Source organism: Phyllobates terribilis, unplaced genomic scaffold, assembly GCF_046119375.1.
Source record: "Phyllobates terribilis strain yellow unplaced genomic scaffold, ASM4611937v1 Scaffold_11__3_contigs__length_659146591, whole genome shotgun sequence".
Lineage (NCBI taxonomy): Eukaryota > Metazoa > Chordata > Amphibia > Anura > Dendrobatidae > Phyllobates > Phyllobates terribilis.
Window position 1 is genome coordinate 113,298,837 of NW_027362771.1, and position 19,950 is coordinate 113,318,786.

General features: G+C 42.6%; 1 protein-coding gene across 1 annotated transcript in view; it reads right to left on the minus strand.

The window, feature by feature from the left end:
• Positions 1 to 19,950, minus strand: part of LOC141165022 (tyrosine 3-monooxygenase-like) — a 172,700-nt gene that overhangs the window by 99,861 nt on the left and 52,889 nt on the right. Inside the window, exons 6-7 of the mRNA XM_073650674.1 lie at positions 8,788 to 8,838; positions 7,871 to 8,016 (exon numbers count right to left, since the gene is read on the minus strand). Coding sequence (XP_073506775.1) covers positions 7,871 to 8,016; positions 8,788 to 8,838 — 197 coding nt within the window. The remainder of the gene's footprint in view (positions 1 to 7,870; positions 8,017 to 8,787; positions 8,839 to 19,950) is intronic.

Below are 19,950 nucleotides of genomic sequence, written 5' to 3' on the forward strand. Positions count from 1 at the left end.
TTACACATGTTTTATTATACACATGTTTATTTCCTTTGTGTGTATTGGAACAAAACAAAACAAACGAGAAAAAAACTAATTGGACATCATTTCACACAAAACCCCAAAAATGGACAGGACAAAATTGTTGGCACCTTTACAAAATTGTGGGTAAAACCTTTGATTCAAGCATGTGATGCTTGTTCAAACTAAACTGAGGCAAGTAACAGGTGTGGGCAATATGACAATCACACCTAAAATCAGATATGAAGGGGAGAAGTTGATCTTTGCATTGTGTGCCATACTAAGCATGGAGAACAGAAAGAGGATAAGATAACTGTCTGAGGACTTGAGAACCAAAATTGTTGAAAATTTTCACCTCAAGGTTACAAGTCCATTTCCAGAGATATTGATGTTCCTTTGTCCACAGTGCACAACATAATAAAGAAGTTTACAACCCATGGCACTGTAGCTAATCTCCCTGGACATGGATTTCAGAGACAAAATTATGAGAGGTTGCAATGCAGGATTGTCTGAATGGTAGATAAGCAGCACCAATCAAGTTCCAAAGAAATTCAAGCTGTCCTGCAGGCTCAGGGTGCATCTGTGTCAGAGCAAACTATCTCTCGATATTTGAATGAAATGAAACACTATGGCAGGAGACCCAGGAGGACCACACGGCTGACACAAAGACATAAAAAAGACTGCAGTTTGACAAAATGAATGAGAGTAAGCCAAAATCTTCCTGTGAAAGCGTATTGTGGACCATTGAGACTAAGATAGAGCTTTTTGGTAAAGCACATCATTCTATTGTTTACGGAAAATGACAAAAGGCCAACAAAGAAAATAGTGATCAAATTTGGTCGAGGTTCAAAGATGTTTTAGGGTTGTTTTGCTGCTTCTGGCACTGGGTGCCTTGATTGTGTGCAAGTCATCATGAAATTTTAAGATTACCAAAGGATTTTGGATTGCAATGAAATGCCCAGTGTCAGAAAGGTGGGTTTGCGCCCTAGGTCATGGGTTTTCCAGCATGACTATGACCCCAAACATACTTCAAGAAGCACCTAAAAATGGATGGAAACAAAGCAATTGAGAGTTCTGAAGTGGCCAGCAATGAGTCTGGATCTAAATCCCAAGGAACACCTGTGGAGATATCTTAAAATTGCTTTTGGGAGAAGACACCCTTCAAATATGAGAGACATGGAGCAGTTTGCAAAAGAAAAGTGGTCGAAAATTTCAGTTGAGAGGTGTAAGAAGCTTGTTGATCGTTATAGGAAGTGATTGATTGCCGTTATTTATTCCAAAGGGTGTGCAACCAAATATTAAGTTGAGGGTGCCATTAATTTTGTCTGGCTCATTTTGGGGGTTTTATGTAAATGTATGTCCAATATGCCCTTTTTTTTCCGTTTTTTCGTGTTGTTTTAATACACACAAAGGAAAGAAACATGTGTATAACAAAACATGTGTAATTGCAAAAAAATTTCTGGGAGAAATAATTCATTTTTTGGACCAATTTCAAGGGTGACAACACTTTCGGCTATGACTTTATATATATTCTAACAGCGTTTTCTGTACAGAAAGAAAGATGACGCGGTGATACAAAAATATGTCTATTTTGTGGGTGGTCATTTTTAACAAATAAGCAATTTTTTGATTATTAACCCTTTCACGACCTTGGACGTATCCATACTTCCAGGTTGGTAAGTACTTACCGACCTTGGACACATGGATACGTCCTGGCAATTTTGATATGACAGCTGGCACCCGGCACCCACTGCCAAGGGCACCGCTCCCGGCAGTTTAACCTTCTAAATGCAGCGATTGATAGCATTTAGAAGGCATGCAGAGGTAGGGGGCTCCCTCTGGCCTCCGATTGGCGCCCCAGCGATATCAGCGTGGGGGCCCAATCGTTACCATGATGACCCGACGTCCGGGTCACCAGAGCTAGCAATCTTGTTATACCATGCTCAGAGCATGGTGTATAAAACTTGTATGACACTGCAGGAATGACAGTTTATAAAGCATTGTAAGGTTCTACTCTGAGCGCTTTCACCAGGGTTTCCATGTCAATCTTGGAACCCCCGTCTGAAGATTGCCTATAATGAGGCTGATGGAAGCTATCTGACCTGTGATCTGGCAGTGTCCGTCTTTTTAGGCGTGCATAAAAGTGCGGTCTGCCAATTTTGCTCACTTATGAAAAGAGGACAACGCTGAACAGAGGCCAGATGGAGTCCAGAGTAACTCTGCTGCCTCATTATAGTGAAAGGATACCTTGGGGGTTTCATCATGTCACTTGGAGACTTAAAATATATACACAGTATATATATCTCCATCTCAGTGAAAAAATATAAATATATATACAGTACTGACCAAAAGTTTGGACACACCTTCTCATTTAAAGATTTTTCTGTATTTTCATGACTATGAAAATTGTACATTCACACTGAAGGCATCAAAACTATGAATTAACACATGTGGAATTATATACTTAACAAAAAATTGTGAAACAACTGAAAATATGTCTTATATTCTAGGCTCTTCAAAGTAGCCACCTTTTGCTTTAATGACTGCTTTGCACACTCTTGGCATTCTCTTGATGAGCTTCAAGAGGTAGTCACCAGAAATGGTCTTCCAACAATCTTGAAGGAGTTCCCAGAGATGCTTAGCACTTGTTGGCACTTTTGCCTTCACTCTGCGGTCCAGCTCACCCCAAACCTCCTCGATTGGGTTCAGGTCTGGTGATTGTGGAGGCCAGGTCATCTGGCGTAGCACCCCATCACTTTCCTTCTTGGTCAAATAGCCCTTACACAGCCTGGAGGTTTCAAAGTCATGAAAATACAGAAAAATCTTTAAATGAGGAGGTGTGTCCAAACTTTTGGTCTGTGCTGTATATATATTTTTAGAGGTGTCAGGGTCCAAATAGAACTTTTGCTAAGAAGCCCTGTGATTTTCATGTATACCCCTGCAGTTGCAGGGCGGTTATAATGAAGGCAATCCTGCTTGTTTCTCGTAGTCCATGGCTCTGGGGGTCCCGTTGCCAGATTGTCCTCATCATAAGCAGCATGCTGGGGTCAAAGACATATTTCTTGCACAGGGGCTCAAAGCTGTCAGTGTCTGCCGCTGCTCTCCTCTATATTAAATCTTATCAGTAGCACTTCCCATTTTCTATCTCAGTAAAGGGAAAGTCTGTCTGCACTGAATACAGATTTTACCCGTCAGTTGATAATTTTGAGAATGGATGATTAGTCCAGGAGGAAAAGAAGCCAATTTATATGATAAGATATATAAAAAAAGTTGTTTATTTTCACAATAACAATTTACATTTAAACTGAAGTTTTGCATTTAGCTTTTGTGACTGGTCAGCTGTAGCATTACTCTCTGAAATTAAAATAATTCTCAAATTTTCTATTCTGTTAGTTGTAAAAAGCTGTAAAAGCATATTTTTAACTGATCATTGGTATATTTATGCAGTTACTAAAACTCCATATTTTCTGCTCGTACAGATGTAGTTATCATTTAGGAACTGAAGCCAAGAATTGTATTGATGTACTGTAAAACAGTGCCATCTGCTGCCTGAATTAAAAACAATATTTCCAAGTGAAACAAATGTAAACAAAACTATCAATTAGAAATGAGCAAATCTTTTTGAATTTCAAATTCGAATTCGCCAGCTGCATTGAATTTTTCTCAAAAATGTAGTTTACAGGAGTACTGATTTGCAGCAAATCATAATACTGCAAAGCCTTTATTTGCCAAGAAAAAGATGAGTGTAACTATGACAATAGCCTCATAAAGAAGAGGACTTGAACTCTATCAGCACCAATTTGGATTGTGAAATTTTAAAAGTCAGTGTCAGCTCTTTCACGAGCCTTGCCACATGACTTAGGATAAGAAACCAAACCAGATACTCCATTTGCAGACACTTGTTTTGGGGTGTTTGACACTTCTCAGTGTGAAGCAGGAGAACTTTGGCTAGGTGAGAGGCCTCTCACTGGGTGTCTAAGAAGGACTATTTCTCCTTGCGGAAACTGCCAAACTATTATGTTTTTATTGTGAAGATTTAATAGCCTCTCAACCAGAAGTGAAAAAATTGTCCCTTTTGGGGGTACAAAATTGGTTTGCTAAGCACAAAATGTCTAGGCAAATACAAAGGCTTTTTTATCAAGGTATTTCAAAATGATCCTCTGTTTTTGGAGATAAAACAGTTGTACTGTTTTGAATGTGAAGAAATTATGGCCTCTCAACTAGGAGTGAGAAATGTTTCCTTTTTTGTGTCTGACACTGGTTTGCTAGTCACAAAAGGAAGTGCTCTGGTAGATAATTTTTTTATGAAATGCAGAATGTCAAGCTTTGCCACATAGGTTTTATTAAAAGGCCAACACTTCTCAGGCCAAAGCTACCACCGTTCACAAACTTGTATATTTGCAAAAAAAATCTGGAAGGGCCATACAGTACATGGAGCATGAGTTATTTTGCGTGATTGTAAGGCAGCTAGAATGTTTTGGGCATATGAACAGTAGCGACTCTTCTGCCGTGTGGCTTTTCTTCCCCTGGCTTTCAAGCGGTAAAAAATTCACCCAGTGAGCTGTAAAACTCATGTATTATCCCTTGCCATAACTGCTGCTCCACGTATCTACAGGGCAGTTCACTTTGGAGCTTGGCATCTTCCAAGGCTGAGTGCACACCATCATTTCTCGATAAGGCAGTAGAATCCACAAGCTGGTTCGACACACAGTAGAGGAGGATTATAATTATGATGGTGGTGATGATGGCACCAGCAGGTGCTACCTAAGAATGTGGCATGGTTGACAGAAAGATGAGCATAGTGAGAAGGAAAGCAGGACAACTTGAGGCTTGCTCTGATTTCTTGCCCACTTGACTTTGCTAAATAAGCAGGTGATATCACTTCAAGTGCTGATTGAGGGCCATAGTTCCAAATCTATAGGAGCAGTGATGTCTACAGCTTACATTCCTCTTGCAGAGACTGCAGAGTGCCAAGGAATTTGGTAGCAACTTGCAAAAGTCTGCGTGTACATCACCACCGCGACCAAACCTTTTAGGTGCTGTAGAGCTTCCTCCACCAGCAACACATGTGGCCAATTTTAAAGCTGATTTGGAATCCGAAGATGTTTTGATGCACATCACCTATAATGTAAATTATTAATGCCATCAACCTCCTCCTCTGATGCAATTAACAACTCATCTTCCGTTACCCCTGCCTGGTTCTCAGGTTTTGTCTAACACAGAATCATCATCTTCAATAGAAAGGAAACAAGTATCATTGAAGGATTGAAAATTCTGCTATGTACAACTGTTATGGTGGCAGAAGAGGTGGACTGAGCAGAACTCTGACACGAGCTGATGGTGTCCCTGTCAGAGGCTGTATCATCCTGCTGTGATTAAGGTGAGGGATAGGATGTATATTCCATTATGCCCTCCACTTCCTCCCAGATGGACTCTGAGCACTCCTATCCCTACACAGTGCAAGCATAAAATTACATTCCTTAGCCGGACCCTGTTTCATACTGACGCGCCCCCTGGGCCAGTGTTGTTTGGGGGATACCCGGAGCCGGATCAGATGGGGGTTGTAGTCTCCGAGTGGCGGTGACCCGGTCCGTGCCCAGGGTGTCAAGCTCAGTGTGTGGCAGTCCTTATAGATGTTACTAGATGTTCTTTTATGTCGACTACGCCACCCGTTGAATTGCGGTTAATACGGCCGCCGCTGCAGCAGGGTCCGCTGAGGCTGGTGATGTGTGTGCAGCTCAGGTAGCATAACCCCCAACGGGAGGGGTATAGCCTCAGGGGGTCAGGTGTAGAGGATGGTGGTTGTGGAGGTGCAGTGAGGATGGTAATGAGACTCAGAGTCGGGCTGTGCAGTTCAGGGTCTTTACTTACTGCTGTTATGCTGGTCACTCCGGCCTTGAGTGACCGCCCGAGCCGTGCTGCGTCCACCAGGTCCTGGACTCGGCCAACTCCCAAGTAATTCTGGAGCGTGATCCTGAGCTCCCTTTCTGACGTTCCTTCTCTCTGGCCTTCCCCACCAGGGATCCACCTAAGTCCGGCTCCCTCGGGCCTCTTGTTGGTAAACCCTTGTCTCTGGGTTCCCTGACCCTATTCTTGGTTTGCCTTCCGGGTGGATTTAGTGGGTGGTCGTGGCAGATCCTGCCCACGACCTCCGGTCTCTGGCTAAGGATTAGGGCCCTCCACCAGCTTGGGATCCGGTACCCTTGTGCCAACTCTTCACCCTCTGATCTAATCTTGGGTTCTTGGAGTTCTCTCTTCTCCCCCTCTGGGTCCTTCTTTCTCCTCTCTCTCTCTGGGCCTTGGAGCTGCTCTTCTCCTCTGCTCTCTTCCTCTGACTCACTCTACCAAAGACTGACAGACTGACTGACCCTGATCTAAGATGGTTCCCACCTTATATACTCCCTCTATGTGTGAGCTCAGGTGACCAGCACCCAATGAGCTCCTAGCATTACCCAGACTGCTCCCCCTATCTGCCCCTACACTACTGGGATGTTCCACCCCCCTCCCACTCCAGCCAGGGACAGACACTATCGTACCTGCACATCTCTCTAGTGGGAGTACCATTGATCTGTCCCCCGGAAATGGGATGTATGTAGTGCATGCAGCCTACTGAGCTCAGTTCCACACTCCATCCTTACCCGGGAGTGGAATACCACACCTCTGGCTTGAGGTGTAATACCCCTGTAGCAGCCGAATCCTCAGGGTGCTACAATACACCCTGTGATAGCCCCCCTGATTACACCATGGAATGATATTGCTGCAGGGCATAATGGGGAAACCTGGGCTGCCACATGTAACCATTAGCTCGCTCACTGAAAGTGCTGCATGTGTGAAATGGTGCTAGGAATTATTTTTTTGTTGATCTTCGCAAATCGATTCGCAGATTGTTCAAATTCATGTGGAACTGCGGATTTCAGAAAATTCAACTTGAATTCAATCCTCCACAGATCGATCCACTCATCTCTACTCTTTATGTAATCCATTTCACGTTTAGGTTTCTTGCCTCTATTAGCCAGCTTTGTGTTAAAATAATATAATCACATGGTACACATCATCCTTGGGTGCTGCACCAGCTCTATGTTGCTGCTTCAAACTGTGTATTGGCTTAACCAGTGATATCATCATTATAGTGCGCATCACTACTGCAGCCAGTCACGGAGCTAAGCAACAATGACAATGTGGTCGGCTTATGGACAATTATGGACCCGATTCATCTTTTTAAATTTATTGAAGTCACTTTTCTTTTTTTTTGTCTTGTAGTCGCTGATGTTTTTTTAACTAAATTCTTCAAAATATTGCCCTTCATCCATAGAAATGCTTTCTATTTTTGTCTTTAACTGATTTTTGCGATTTTTCAGTATCACAAGAGATAAATCCTTAAAAATGTGGAAAAATTGTGCCAAATTGAAACCTACAGAAACGTTACTCTGGGGGGCTGTGGTCAGATGTATCAAAAAAATATTTAGCATTTAATGAATCTGTTTAAAACATGTGGATAAGCAAATATGTGAAGTAAAGCTAAAAGAAAAGACTTAAAAGAACTGTTGCTTGAAAATGGCACAAAATGTATAGAGAACAAGGAGCAAATACTCCAGAAAAGTGGAGAAAATAAATGATGAATCGGGGCTTATATACCTAAGAGTTCATCTTTTCTTCTAAACTATATTGCTCTCAAAAGACATGAAGGATATATTTTCAAAATATTTCCAATCTTGTTTATTCATCTTTATTAATTTCAATAATCTTGTATGCAACAACATTACTAGTATCATAGCCATAAACCCTATCCATGAGGAGCATCTAATATTTTACTAAAAAGGTAAATTAAATAAAATATACAATTTAAATGTAATTTATAGAATGTTACCTTTTAAGAAATTAGATACATCTTGGAGTTGAGGTATGGAATTTTCTGAATATCCGCAATTTTTTTCCAACTGGTGAAATGAATCTAAGTATTGCTTGCAGGCATAGTTTGGATACAGACTGCTGAGGGATTTGTACACTTGTCTCCTAAAATTGTATTGATTTTGCATAAGATATGGGCAAAAAGAACAGAACATACTATATAATCCGCACACACATGGTCAATCATACTTCTTCCTCCACTTATAAGACATTTATTGTACTCTCACCACTTTCTGAACTTATTATTCACTATAAAAATAACTAAAATCTGTCTTGATAAAGTAGACTTACCAGCTCACTGAGGTATTAGGAAGGTGAGGACATTACACAGGCTCATTGCAACAGATCATGCTGCAACTTCCAGCATGTGATGTGATTTATCTCACTTTGGTGCTAGATTCACAGCTACACTACTCAATACAGCTTTGTTACATGTTCCATAGTGCCATAATGTCCTCATTTCATTTCTCCATGTGTGCTACATAAAGAAAAGCAGGAATCTATCTCTATATGTGCAGTACATTGGAGACACCTTAGCAGTTACTCTCCTCCCTCTGGATGAGAGAAAGAGAGCTGGAAATGAGAGAGTGAGAGTGCCTGAAAATAGGAAAACTAGTTAAAAATGCAAGATCCAATATATGGACCAGAAATAGTGTTATTCCTTATGTATACATGGCAGCTTATTCTCTGGTGTGCTTTAAGAATTGGTCATTAAAATCAAAGTTCCAGAGTCCCTCTATAGGGATAAATTTCTACATGGCACAACTGTTACAGTAATTTCTACCTTGACATTGAATCTACTGCAAGTGAACATTCACTAATAAGATCGTGGTAATCTGGCACATTTGTAAGCAGTTGTGCAATTTCTGTACTTACCAAGTGGCAATTTCTTCAGCTGTATATTCAACTCTTGAGATAACACTTCCACTAAAATACAACAAATGGCATTCACAAGATGCACTGCATTCAGTTGTTCCTTTATAAAATCATATTATTCTCAAGATCCGTGAAGTATAATAATGAGGTTAACACTGAAGAGCAATTATGGGAAAAATGAAATTTAGGAATCAATCAAAAAGTATCCATGTGCTCTGGAGGTATAACAATACGTGTGGGTTTAAATATGATATGGTAAACTTATGTGGCTGCTGTACAGTCACAATTTCCAGTGAATCATGTGAACAATGCTAGGACTCTATATTATAATGGCTTAGCTACTCTAGAATGCAAAGTATTGATGAGGAGGCTCAAAAATCATTGAATGTATGAAAATTCAAATGAGAACCAGACCCTAATGTTGTAGTAGCTTAAACTACCACCAAAAAAGGTCTACTTTGATTCTTGCTACCGTAGTCTTAATTTTTGTGTCATTGAAAATACAGTGCTCAGAAAACAGGGATGCTTGATGTTGGTTGCTATGAAGGGAGCAAAAAAAGCAAACTGACTGACTCTTTAACCCCTTTACCCCCGAGGGTGGTTTGCACGTTAATGACCAGGCCAATTTTTACAATTCTGACCGCTGTCACTTTATGAGGTAATTACTCTGAAACACTTCAACGGATCCCGCTGATTATGAGAATGTTTTTTCGTGACTTATTGTACTTCATGATAGTGGTAAAATTTCTTCTATATCACTTGCATTTATTTGTGAAAAAATTGGAAATTTGGCGAAAATTTTGAAAATTTCACAATTTTGAAAATTTGAATTTTTATCCCGTTAAATCAGAGAGATATGTTACACAAAATAGTTAATAAATAACATTTCCCACATGTCTACTTTACATAAGCACAATTTTGGAACCAAAACTTTTATTATTAGTGCGCTATAAGGGTTAAAAGTTGATCAGCGATTTCTCATTTTTCCAACAAAATTTACAAAACCATTTTCTTAGGGACCACGTCACATTTGAAGTGACTTTGAGGGGCCTTTATGACAGAAAATACCCAAAAATGACACCATTCTAAAAACTGCACCCCTCAAGGTGCTCAAAACCACATTCAAGAAGTTTATTAACCCTTCACGTGCTTCACAGGAATTTTTGGAATGGGGAAGAAAAAAATGAACATTAAACTTTTTTCACAAAAAATGTTACTTTAGACCCCAATTTTTTTATTTTTGCAGGGGTAACAGGAAAAAATGGCCCACAAAATTTATTGCGCAATTTTCACTGAATACGCAGATACCCCATATGTGGGGAAAAAACACTGTTTGGGCGCACAGCAGGGCTCAGAAGGGAAGGAACGCCATTTGACTTTTTGAATGTAAATGCCATGTTGCGTTTGGAGAGCCCCTGATGTGCCTAAACAGTGGAAACCCCCCACAATTGACACCATTTTGGAAACTAGACCCCTCAGGGAACTTATCTAGATGTGTGGTAAGCATCTTGAACCCCCAGGTGCTTCACAGAAGTTTATAACATGGAGCTGTGAAAATAAAATTTTAACATTTTTCCCACAAAAATGTTTTTCAGCCCCCAGTTTTGCATTTTCATAAGAGTAAGAGAAGAAATTGCACCATGCAACTTGTTGTACAATCTCTCCTGAGTAAGCCGATACCCTATATGTGGGGAAAAACCACTGTTTGGGCGCACGGCAGGGTTCGGAAGGGAAGAAGCGCCATTTGACTTTTTGAATGTAAAATTTGCTTGAATAATTAGCGGACGCCATGTTGCGTTTGGAGAGCCCCTGATGTGCCTAAACAGTGGAAACCCCCCACAAGTGACACCATTTTGGAAACTAGACCCCTGAAAGAACTTATCTAGATGTGTGGTGAGCACTATTAACCCTCAGGTGCTTCACAGAAGTTTAGAACATGAAGCCGTGAAAATAAAAAAATCTAACTTTTTCCACAAAAATGATCTTTTGCCCCAATTTTTTTAGTTTCACAAGGGTAAGAGGAGAAAATGGAACCTAAAAACTGTTGTGCAATTTCTCCTGAGTACGCCAATACCCCATATGTGGGGAAAATACACTGTTTGGGCGCACGTCAGGGTTCAGAAGGGAAGGAGCACTGTGTGACTTTTGAACGCAAAATTGCCTGGAATCAAGAGAGGACGCCATGTCACATTTCGGGAGTCCCTGATGTGCCGAAATAGTGGAAACCCCCCACAAGTGACCCCATTTTGGAAAAATAGACCCCTCAAGAATTTTATCAAGGGGTATAGTATACATTTTGAACCCAAAAGTACGACAGAATTTGATAACATTAGATCATTATATTGAATAAGTTGTCATTAGTCTTGAGCACAAGTGCTCGCTACTTGAGTTTGCATTAGGAACTCGGGTATGCACCCAGTATCCCGGGTGCTCGAATGACATGCTCGAGTCCCCGCCCTGCATGTTTCACGGTTGTTACACACCCAAAAAAAAACATGCGGGGATCGCTCGTGCATGGCAGGCGATCCCAGCAACGTTTTTTTTGGCCGCGAAGCATATGGGGCAGAGACTCGAGCATGTCACTCGAGCACCCGCGATACTCAGTGCATACCCGAGTACCCGATGCAAACTCAAATAGTGAGCACTTGCGCTCAACACTGGTCGCCATATTGTCATCATTTTTTTTTTTCTTTACTTTTGAAAAAACCCCAACCCTAGCCCCAACCCTAATAAAACCCCAACCCTAACCCTAGCCCAACCCTAACCCTAGAGTTTATTTTTTTACGCCGTTCCACGTGCGGTATAAGTGATTAGATTACTTTATTCTTCGGGTCTGTGTGATTACAGCAATACCAGATTCATATCGGGTTTTTATGACTGACAGCTGTCACACACTAAAAGGCGCTTTTTTTTGCAAAGACTAGTGTTTGCATCACCATATTTTGAGAGCTATAATTTTTCCATATTTTTGCCGACAGAGTCATGTGATGGCTTGTTTTTTGTGGAACAAGTAGACGTTTTTATTGGTACCATTTTCAGGCACGTGACATTTTTTGATCGCTTTCTATTCTGATTTTTGGGAGGCAGAATAAACAAAAACCAACAATTCAGGGAATTGTTTTTTTTGCGTTTTTTTTATACCATTCCGCGTGTGGTAAAATTGATAATGCAGCGTTATTCTTCGGGTCAGTGCATTTACAGCGGTACCACATTTATATAGTTTTTTTTATGTTTTGCCGCTTTTACACAATAAAAACGATTTTCTAGAAAAAATAATTTTTTTGTATCGCTTTATTCTGAGAGCTATAACTTTTTTTTTTTTGGACAATGGAGCTGTGTGGTGGCTTGTTTTTTGCGGGACAAGATGACGTTTTCAGCGGTACCATTTTTATTTACATTCGTCTTTTTGATCGCGTGTTATTCCATTTTTTGTTTGGCGTTATGATGATAAAGCATTGTTTTTTGCTTCGTTTTTTATTTTTTTTTTTTTACCGTGTTCACTAAAGGGGTTAACTAGTGGGACAGTTTTATAGGTCAGGTCGTTCCAGATGCGGTGATACCAAATATGTGTACTTTTATTGGTTTATCTTTTTTTTTCATAATAAATAAATATTATGGGTTCAATATATTTTTATTTTTTGGGGGATTATTTTTTTCTTTTTTTTATATATTTTTACAATTTTTTTTTTTTTTCACTTTTCTACTTTTTTTTTACTTTTACATATTGTCCCACTATGGGACTTTCACTTTTTTCAGCTTGATCGGCTACATGGCATAGAGAGCAGCAGCTCCCTTTGTCATGCAGCCTGTCAGCGCTGCACACAGGGGAGACATTACTTTGGTCGCGCACCGCGCATGACCAAACTAACGTCCTTCCTCCTGGTGACCCAGATGTTGTCATGACGACATCGGGTCGTCATGGCAACATCCGGAAGCCGCCGCAGACATCGCTGGACGCCGGCAGGAGAGGTGAGTATACCGATTACCTCCCCCTTGCCACCGCAATGCTGCGATCGACTTCGATCGCAGCATTGCGGGGGTTAATGTGCCGGGAGCGGTGCGGGACCGCTCCCTGCACATAACACCGGGTGTCAGCTGTGACAATCAGCTGGCACCCGGCGGTGATCGCCCCGCACCGCTTGTGTGCGGGCGCGATCGCTGCACGCGTAATAGTATGTAGCTGGTCCATAAGTCCCAGTGCACAGCTACGTACTATTACTGCCATGGTCGGAAAGGGGTTAATTATAGACAAAGAAAACAGGATTATATATATGCTTAATCTATGGTAGAAATACCATTAATTTAATTAAGATAAGAAACTACAATAGCAGAGTAAACCACTTTTATGAGGTAGCTTTCACTAAGAAAAGCTCACCACATTCAAATTAATACTGTTCCCACTCAATTTAATACAAGCTGTTAAAAATGAGCTAATCAAATTTATGTAGAATGTATGAAATTTTAGGTCCTGGCTAGTGATAAGCAAGCACTAAAATGCTCGGGTGCTCGTTGCTCGGGTCGAGCAAATTGGAATACTCGGGTGCTCGAAAAGAGCAACGAGCCCAATGTAAGTCTATGGGAAACTCAAGCATTTTTCAGGCAGCTCCCCCCGGCGGTCTGCAGAGGGCCTAAAAATTGCCCAAATCGATAGAAACAGGGCTCATGACATGGGAACAGCATGGGGAAGACCCCTGGAAGCATTTCTGACTCCCAGGTCACTGCTGTCAACAATGTCGTCAAAGGTATTACGCCACTTTTACGGACTCACAATAAAACATACAAAAATGAAACCAAAATGGATTTTCCTGGGAAAAAAGTTAAGGAACATCCTTTCCAGGGTAATGACTTGTATATAAGGCAAAATAAATATACAAAATCAAAAATGCTCCTCCACACCTGGGCTATGTTCACACGTAGCGTTTTTGATGCGTTTTTGCACTTTTGCATTGCTTTCAACCGTGAAAAATACATTTACCAGTAAATGTCATTTTAACATTTTATTACATTATCTTCCCATGTGGTGTGCGAGACATGATCAGACATATCCATACAGTGCTGAAAAGACATGGGAACAGCATGGGGAAGACCCCTGGAAGCATCTCTGACTCCCAGGTCATTGCCTAAAACTGTGGTCATCAGGCGTGATCATATACTACTGAGGTAATAATACAGACATTTTTGGCAACGTGACAAATATTATGCTCCATTTAAAATGGGCAAGGTGTGTGGCAAGGGACGGGGAAGTGGATGTTATGGTGATGGTGATAGCGCACGCAGAGGGCGAGGCCGTGGGCAAGATGAAACTGTGCCTGCAGAGGGAGCACAACAAACACCCACATCATGTCAAACTACCTTCCTGTCCCAATTTGTAGGGGGCTTCAGAACACTACTATTGAAGCCAAAGAAGTGTGAAAAGGTTGTTGGTTGGATAGCAGATAATGCTTCCAGTCAGTTTGCCACCACCACCACCCTGTCTTCCAAATGGTCCAGTCTCAGTAGCCGTGAGTCTGGACCACATTATTATTATTACATTAGCGCCATTTGTTCCATGGCGCTTTACATGTGAAAAAGGGGTATACATCGCAAAAACAATTTCAATAATCTTGAACAAAAATGTGACAGCGACTGGTACAGGAGAGGAATGGAATGTGCCCATGAGGACTCACAGTCTACAAGGGATGGGGGAGGATACAGTAGGTGAGGATAGAGCTGGTCGTGCAGCGGTATGGAGGAGCGAGGGTTACTGCAGGTTGTATGCATGTCAGAAGTGGTGGGTCTTCAGATGCCTTTTGAAGGTTTCAACAGTAGGCGAGAGTCAGAAATGTTGGAGTAGAGACTTCCAGAGAAGGGGGGATGCACGGGAGAAATCTTGTATGCGATTGTGGGAAGATGAGATAAGAGGGGAGAAGAGAAGGAGATCTTGTGAGGAACGGAGGTTGTGTGCAGGTAAGTACCGGGAGACTAGGTCACAGATGTATAGAGGAGACAGGTTGTGAATGGCTTTGCATGCCAAGGTTAGGGTTTTTAACTGGAGTCTCTGGGCAATGAGGAACCAGTGCAGGCATTGAAAGAGAGGAGAGGCCAGGGAATAGTGAGGGGACAGGTGGATTAGTTGGGCAGCAGAGTTTAGGATAGATTGGAGGAATGTGAGAGTGTTAGAAGGGAGGCCACAGAGCAGGAGGTTGCAGTCGTCGAGACGGGAGATGATGAGGGCTTGCACTATTGATTTTGTAGTTTCGTGGTTGAGGAATGTGCAGATACGGGAGATTTTTTTTACTTGGAGTCGGCATCTTCCTCACCCTGATCCTCCTTCCTCCCATCATTCCGAATGCCCTGAGACAAATGATCCCACACTTGGACACTCCGAGGAGCTGTTTTGTTCATCTTTCCATTTATAGATTCTGGCCTCTTGCTCGGTCTGTTCGGAAGTGGAAAGAGCTTGGATATGTGGTTTGAAGGAGACATTAGAGTCCAGGGTTACGCCAAGAGCTGTGCACTTTTCCATCAATAGATTTGGGCCTCTTGGCCGGCCAGCTTAAAGCAGGGCAACAGAAGATCACATGTTGCGATTTGAGCAGCCATGGTCACCCGAAGGTGAAGGTGGGAAAGTGCAATTACTGTCGCAAGAGGTGGATAACGATGAGACAAAATGGACAGAAAGTCAGGAGGAGGACCAGGGTGCGGAAGTGGAAGACGAAGCGGTGGACGATGAAGTCACTGACCCAACCTGGCAAGGGGACATGCAGAGCGAGGACAGCAGCATACAGGCAGGAACAACAGGCACAAGGCGGGCAACTGCTCCCTGGAACACCAACACGATGAAAATTGCCAGTACAACTGTTAGGTCTTCCCGAGTCTGGTTCTTTTTTAAAGACTGTTTATATAACCCCAAAAAGGCCGTTTGCAACATCTCCCAGGCCAGCATCAGCAAGAGCACCAAAACTACCAGCCTGACCACCACCAGCAGCATGCTCAGGCACATGACAGCAAAGCACCCAACTAGCTGGGCTGAACGCCATGGTCCAGAAACAGTGTCTGCGGGTGACACCACTGCCTCTTCTGCTGTTGTGCGTGCACGCCAATCCCCTGTCCATGGCGTATGCGAAGATGCCTCCTGCCCGCCACCTGTCGTTGCAGACTTGCAACCATCATCGTCCACGTCCTCAACCCTTCGCAGCGTTCAGTTGTCCCTACCCCAGGTTGTCCCTATCCCCAGTTGTCCTTGGAATGCAAGCGCAAGTATGCAGCCAACCACCCACCCACAGGCCGCAATAGTAAACTGCCACATTTCTGGACTGCTTGCTTGCTCTTGAAATGTTGCTTTTTAGGCTCGTGGAGGTGGAAGCTTTCCACAACCTCATGCCGGTAGCCGGGTGTCAATACTCGGTCCCCAGCCACCACTATTTCTCCCAGTATCGTCTCTGCCTTCCACAAGCACAGGTCCCAGAACATTACCCGTACCCTACCCAGTGCACTTACTGGGAAGGACCGCCTAACCCCAAACATGTGGACAAGTGAATGTGGCCAGGGACGATACATCTCACTGACGCATCACTGGGTTAATATTGTGGAATCCGGAACCCATTGGGACCCTGTGACGGAATACGTCTTCCCGATGCATAGAATTGAGGGCCCTGGATCAAACAAGCTTGAAGACCACAATGTTCACAAGGTAGACAGCAGCAGTGGTCGGTCTCCTACTCAACGAGCAAATTGTTCATGATGGATCAACCATCTCCTTAGCTTTGTGTTACTTGTAATGCAGCCAACCACCCACCTACCCATAGGCCGCAATAGTAATCTGCCACACTTCTGGACTACTGCTTGCACTTGAATTGTTGCCTTTTAGGTGAGAAAAGGTTGAATTCTGGAGATGTTTTTAAGGTGCAGGTGACATGAGCGAGTGAGTGATTTTCCATGTTGAATAAAGGAAAGTTGTGTGTCAAATATGACTCCAAGACAGCAGGCATGCCGAGTCGGAGTTATGGTGGCACCACCTAAACGAAATTGCAAAGTCAGGTATAAGTAGGTTAGTAATAGTCAGTTAAAGAAAAGGTAGGTTAATAACAGTCAGATATAGCTAGGTTACTAAAAGTCAGGTATAGGTAGGTTAGTAGAGGGAAGAAACCGAAGGAGTTCATTTTTGGAGATATTAAGTTCAGGCTCTTGTTGAAGAATTCTAGCAACAAAAAAAATTCCCATCTGACAATGATGGTGGCAGAGATCACAGACAGTTCATTGGACAACCAAGGAGTACAAGTGAGGGAGACACAAACCAGATGTGGCAGAGGAAGGGGAACGCAGTCAAAGGTCTGGGACAGCTTTCTAAGACCCTCCCAGTGCCCAGGTCCTGGTACACGGGGTACTCTGACAAGGAGGGAAAAGTTTTGGAAGATGCTGAAGGACTACCTTGGAGACCGTACCAGCATCCTCCATGATTCCTTTTTATGCCTTACAACTGTCGGGTATCCAAGCTGGACACGTGGCATGAACTGTCTCTCTACGCCTTTGAGGTCCTGATCGCTAGCGTTTTGTCAAAGATGGGGGCATTATAACTGATCGGCGCAGCTGCCTGTCAACTGAAAATGCTGACAGGGTGACTTATCAAAATGAACAAGGGCTGGATTGGGCCAGACTTCTCAACACCACCAGATGATAGCATCAAACATAAACTCAAATCCAGTGATTATTTTTTTGGGGGTCTATTCCCATGCACTCATTCACACCCATACATGGGTATACGCTTCAGGAATTGTTCTATTTTATGTCACCCTCCTCCTTCTCCACATCCTCCATCACCATATCACCAGGGTGACCATCATGCCATGCACACATATTTTTTTAGCGTGTTTCTGATTACAGATGAGCAAATATTTCAATATTCGTTTCGGATTACGATCACATAAATTTAGGGGCAAACACCAGGAAAGTGCCATCAATTGACCCAGAGTACTAGTAGTATAATTATTATTATTTATTATTATAGTACCATTTATTCCATGACGCTTTACATGTGAAAAGAGGTCACTGAATGGTACAAGAGGAGAGAGGACCCTGCCCGTGAGGGCGCACAGTCTATAAGGGATGGGTGAGGAATGAGGATACAGTAGGTGAGGGTACAGCTGGTCATGCAGCGGTATGGTAGAGCGAGGGTTACTGCAGGTTGTAGGCTTGTCGGAAGAGGTGTGTCTTCAGCTTCCTTTTAAAGGTTTCAACAGTAGACGAGAGTCTGATATGTTGGGATACAGAGTTCAAGAGTAGGGGGGATGCGAGGGAGAAATCTTGTATGCGATTGTGGAAAGAGGAGATAAAATGGAAGTAGAGAAGGACATCTTGTGAGGATTGGAGATTACATGCAGGTATATACTGGGAGACTAGGTCACAGATATATGTAGGATCCAGTGAAGGGATCTTATAGATTGCAATCTAATAGATTGCTGGAGCTAGTCCACAGTAAAAAAGCAGCCATAGAGTGTCCGGGAACCGTCCCACAGACTTTTCTTAGCCAGGGTTGCTTCTCAGCAGGGTTGGACAGCCCACCAGAGAACCAGAGACTCCTCCGGTGGGCCCTGGCTTCTCCTTCAGGAGAGTTAATAGTGCAAACCTTGCAAGGTCATGATGATGATAGAGGCCACCATCTCCTTAGCTTGTTGCTGGTTTTCTGTGGGAATCAGCTTGGCTTCTACCAGCCTGGAATATTTCCAGTGAACTATGGCACGACGCCATGGTATTAACCGTGCCCCCAGTACCAGTATCGAAGCCATCCACAATTTTTTTCTCAGGAATTTTATTTGGTAGACTGGGTGGCTGCCCTAATATATTAGTTTATCACAAAAGAGCTGAAGATACTGAGTGTCAGTAGGTGCAAGTTTCTCCAGCATGTTAGATATCAAAGGGAGAACAGAGAGGGCAGCACAGTGGCTCAGTGGTTAGCACTGAAGCCTTGCAGCGCTGGGGTTCTGGGTTTAAATCCCACCAAGGACAAAATCTGCAAGGATTTTGTATGTTCTCCCTGTGTTTGCGGGGGTTTTTCCCTCAGTAAAAAAAGCAGCCATAGAGTGTCCAGGAACCTTCACACAGACTTTTCTTAGCCAGGGCTGCTTTTCGGCAGGGTTGGACGGGCCCACTAGAGAATCCTCCAGTGGACCCTGGATTCTCCATCAGGAGAGTTCATCATAGCGCAAACTTTGCAGCTGCTATGGAGCTCTTGAGCAATCAAATCCTCTGGAGGGCCCAATGTTCTTCAGTCTCACACTGCTTCTCGGTGAGAGTTGTATTTCACCACAGCCATATTCTTTAACTCGGTGCAAAGACTGGCATAGATGGCACAGAACCATCACTGGAGCCATCAGGGGTCGTAGCCCCCCGTAGCCTCAAACCCCTGATGAAACCAGTGATGGTGAAACTAGTTGGGGAGGCTACTGATCATTTTTATTAGCAATGTTTGAGAGTTGGTCCATACTAATTAATGAGGTTTTGGTACTCGGCCACACCAATTACTGAGTGCTTTGTCATACTATAATCAGAGTGAGCCACAAAATAGGGGAAGCCAGTTGTTATCTGATCAGATTACTAATATTGTAAATAAAGAATAAGGTGATATATAACAAAGATTACCTTTTTAATAATCACAGAACCTATAATTAGGGCTTATTTGCCTTATGGCAATTTGTTAATAAAGAATCAATACCCTACGCTGGTTCTTAGGAGTAATTTTTTGAATAGCTTCACTAACACACTGCTACAAACCCTAAATGGAGGACAATATTTTCCCCATTCACTACAAATTTGTGTATTTTTATCGGTGTAATATGGGATCACATCTGATGATGGAAAAGATCTGGCTGTATTCTGCAGTACTAACTAGCAAATGGAGCAGTAAAATGGTGTACTCTGGATTGCTTTTTAGGCCACAGCCCCACTATCAGTATTTGGTCAGTACTCGGTCAGTATTTTTTCTCAGGAATGGGAGACAAAACCAGGAGTGGGTGATAAATGCAGAATTGGTGACTTGTTTCTATTATACCTTTTCTCTGATTGTTCCTCACCTGGTTTTGGCTCCTTCTACTGAGAAAAAATATTGACCGAATACTGACCAAATACTGATAGTGGAGCCGTGGCCTCAAGCAAATAATCAGGATTAAGATAAAAAAATTAGCTCTG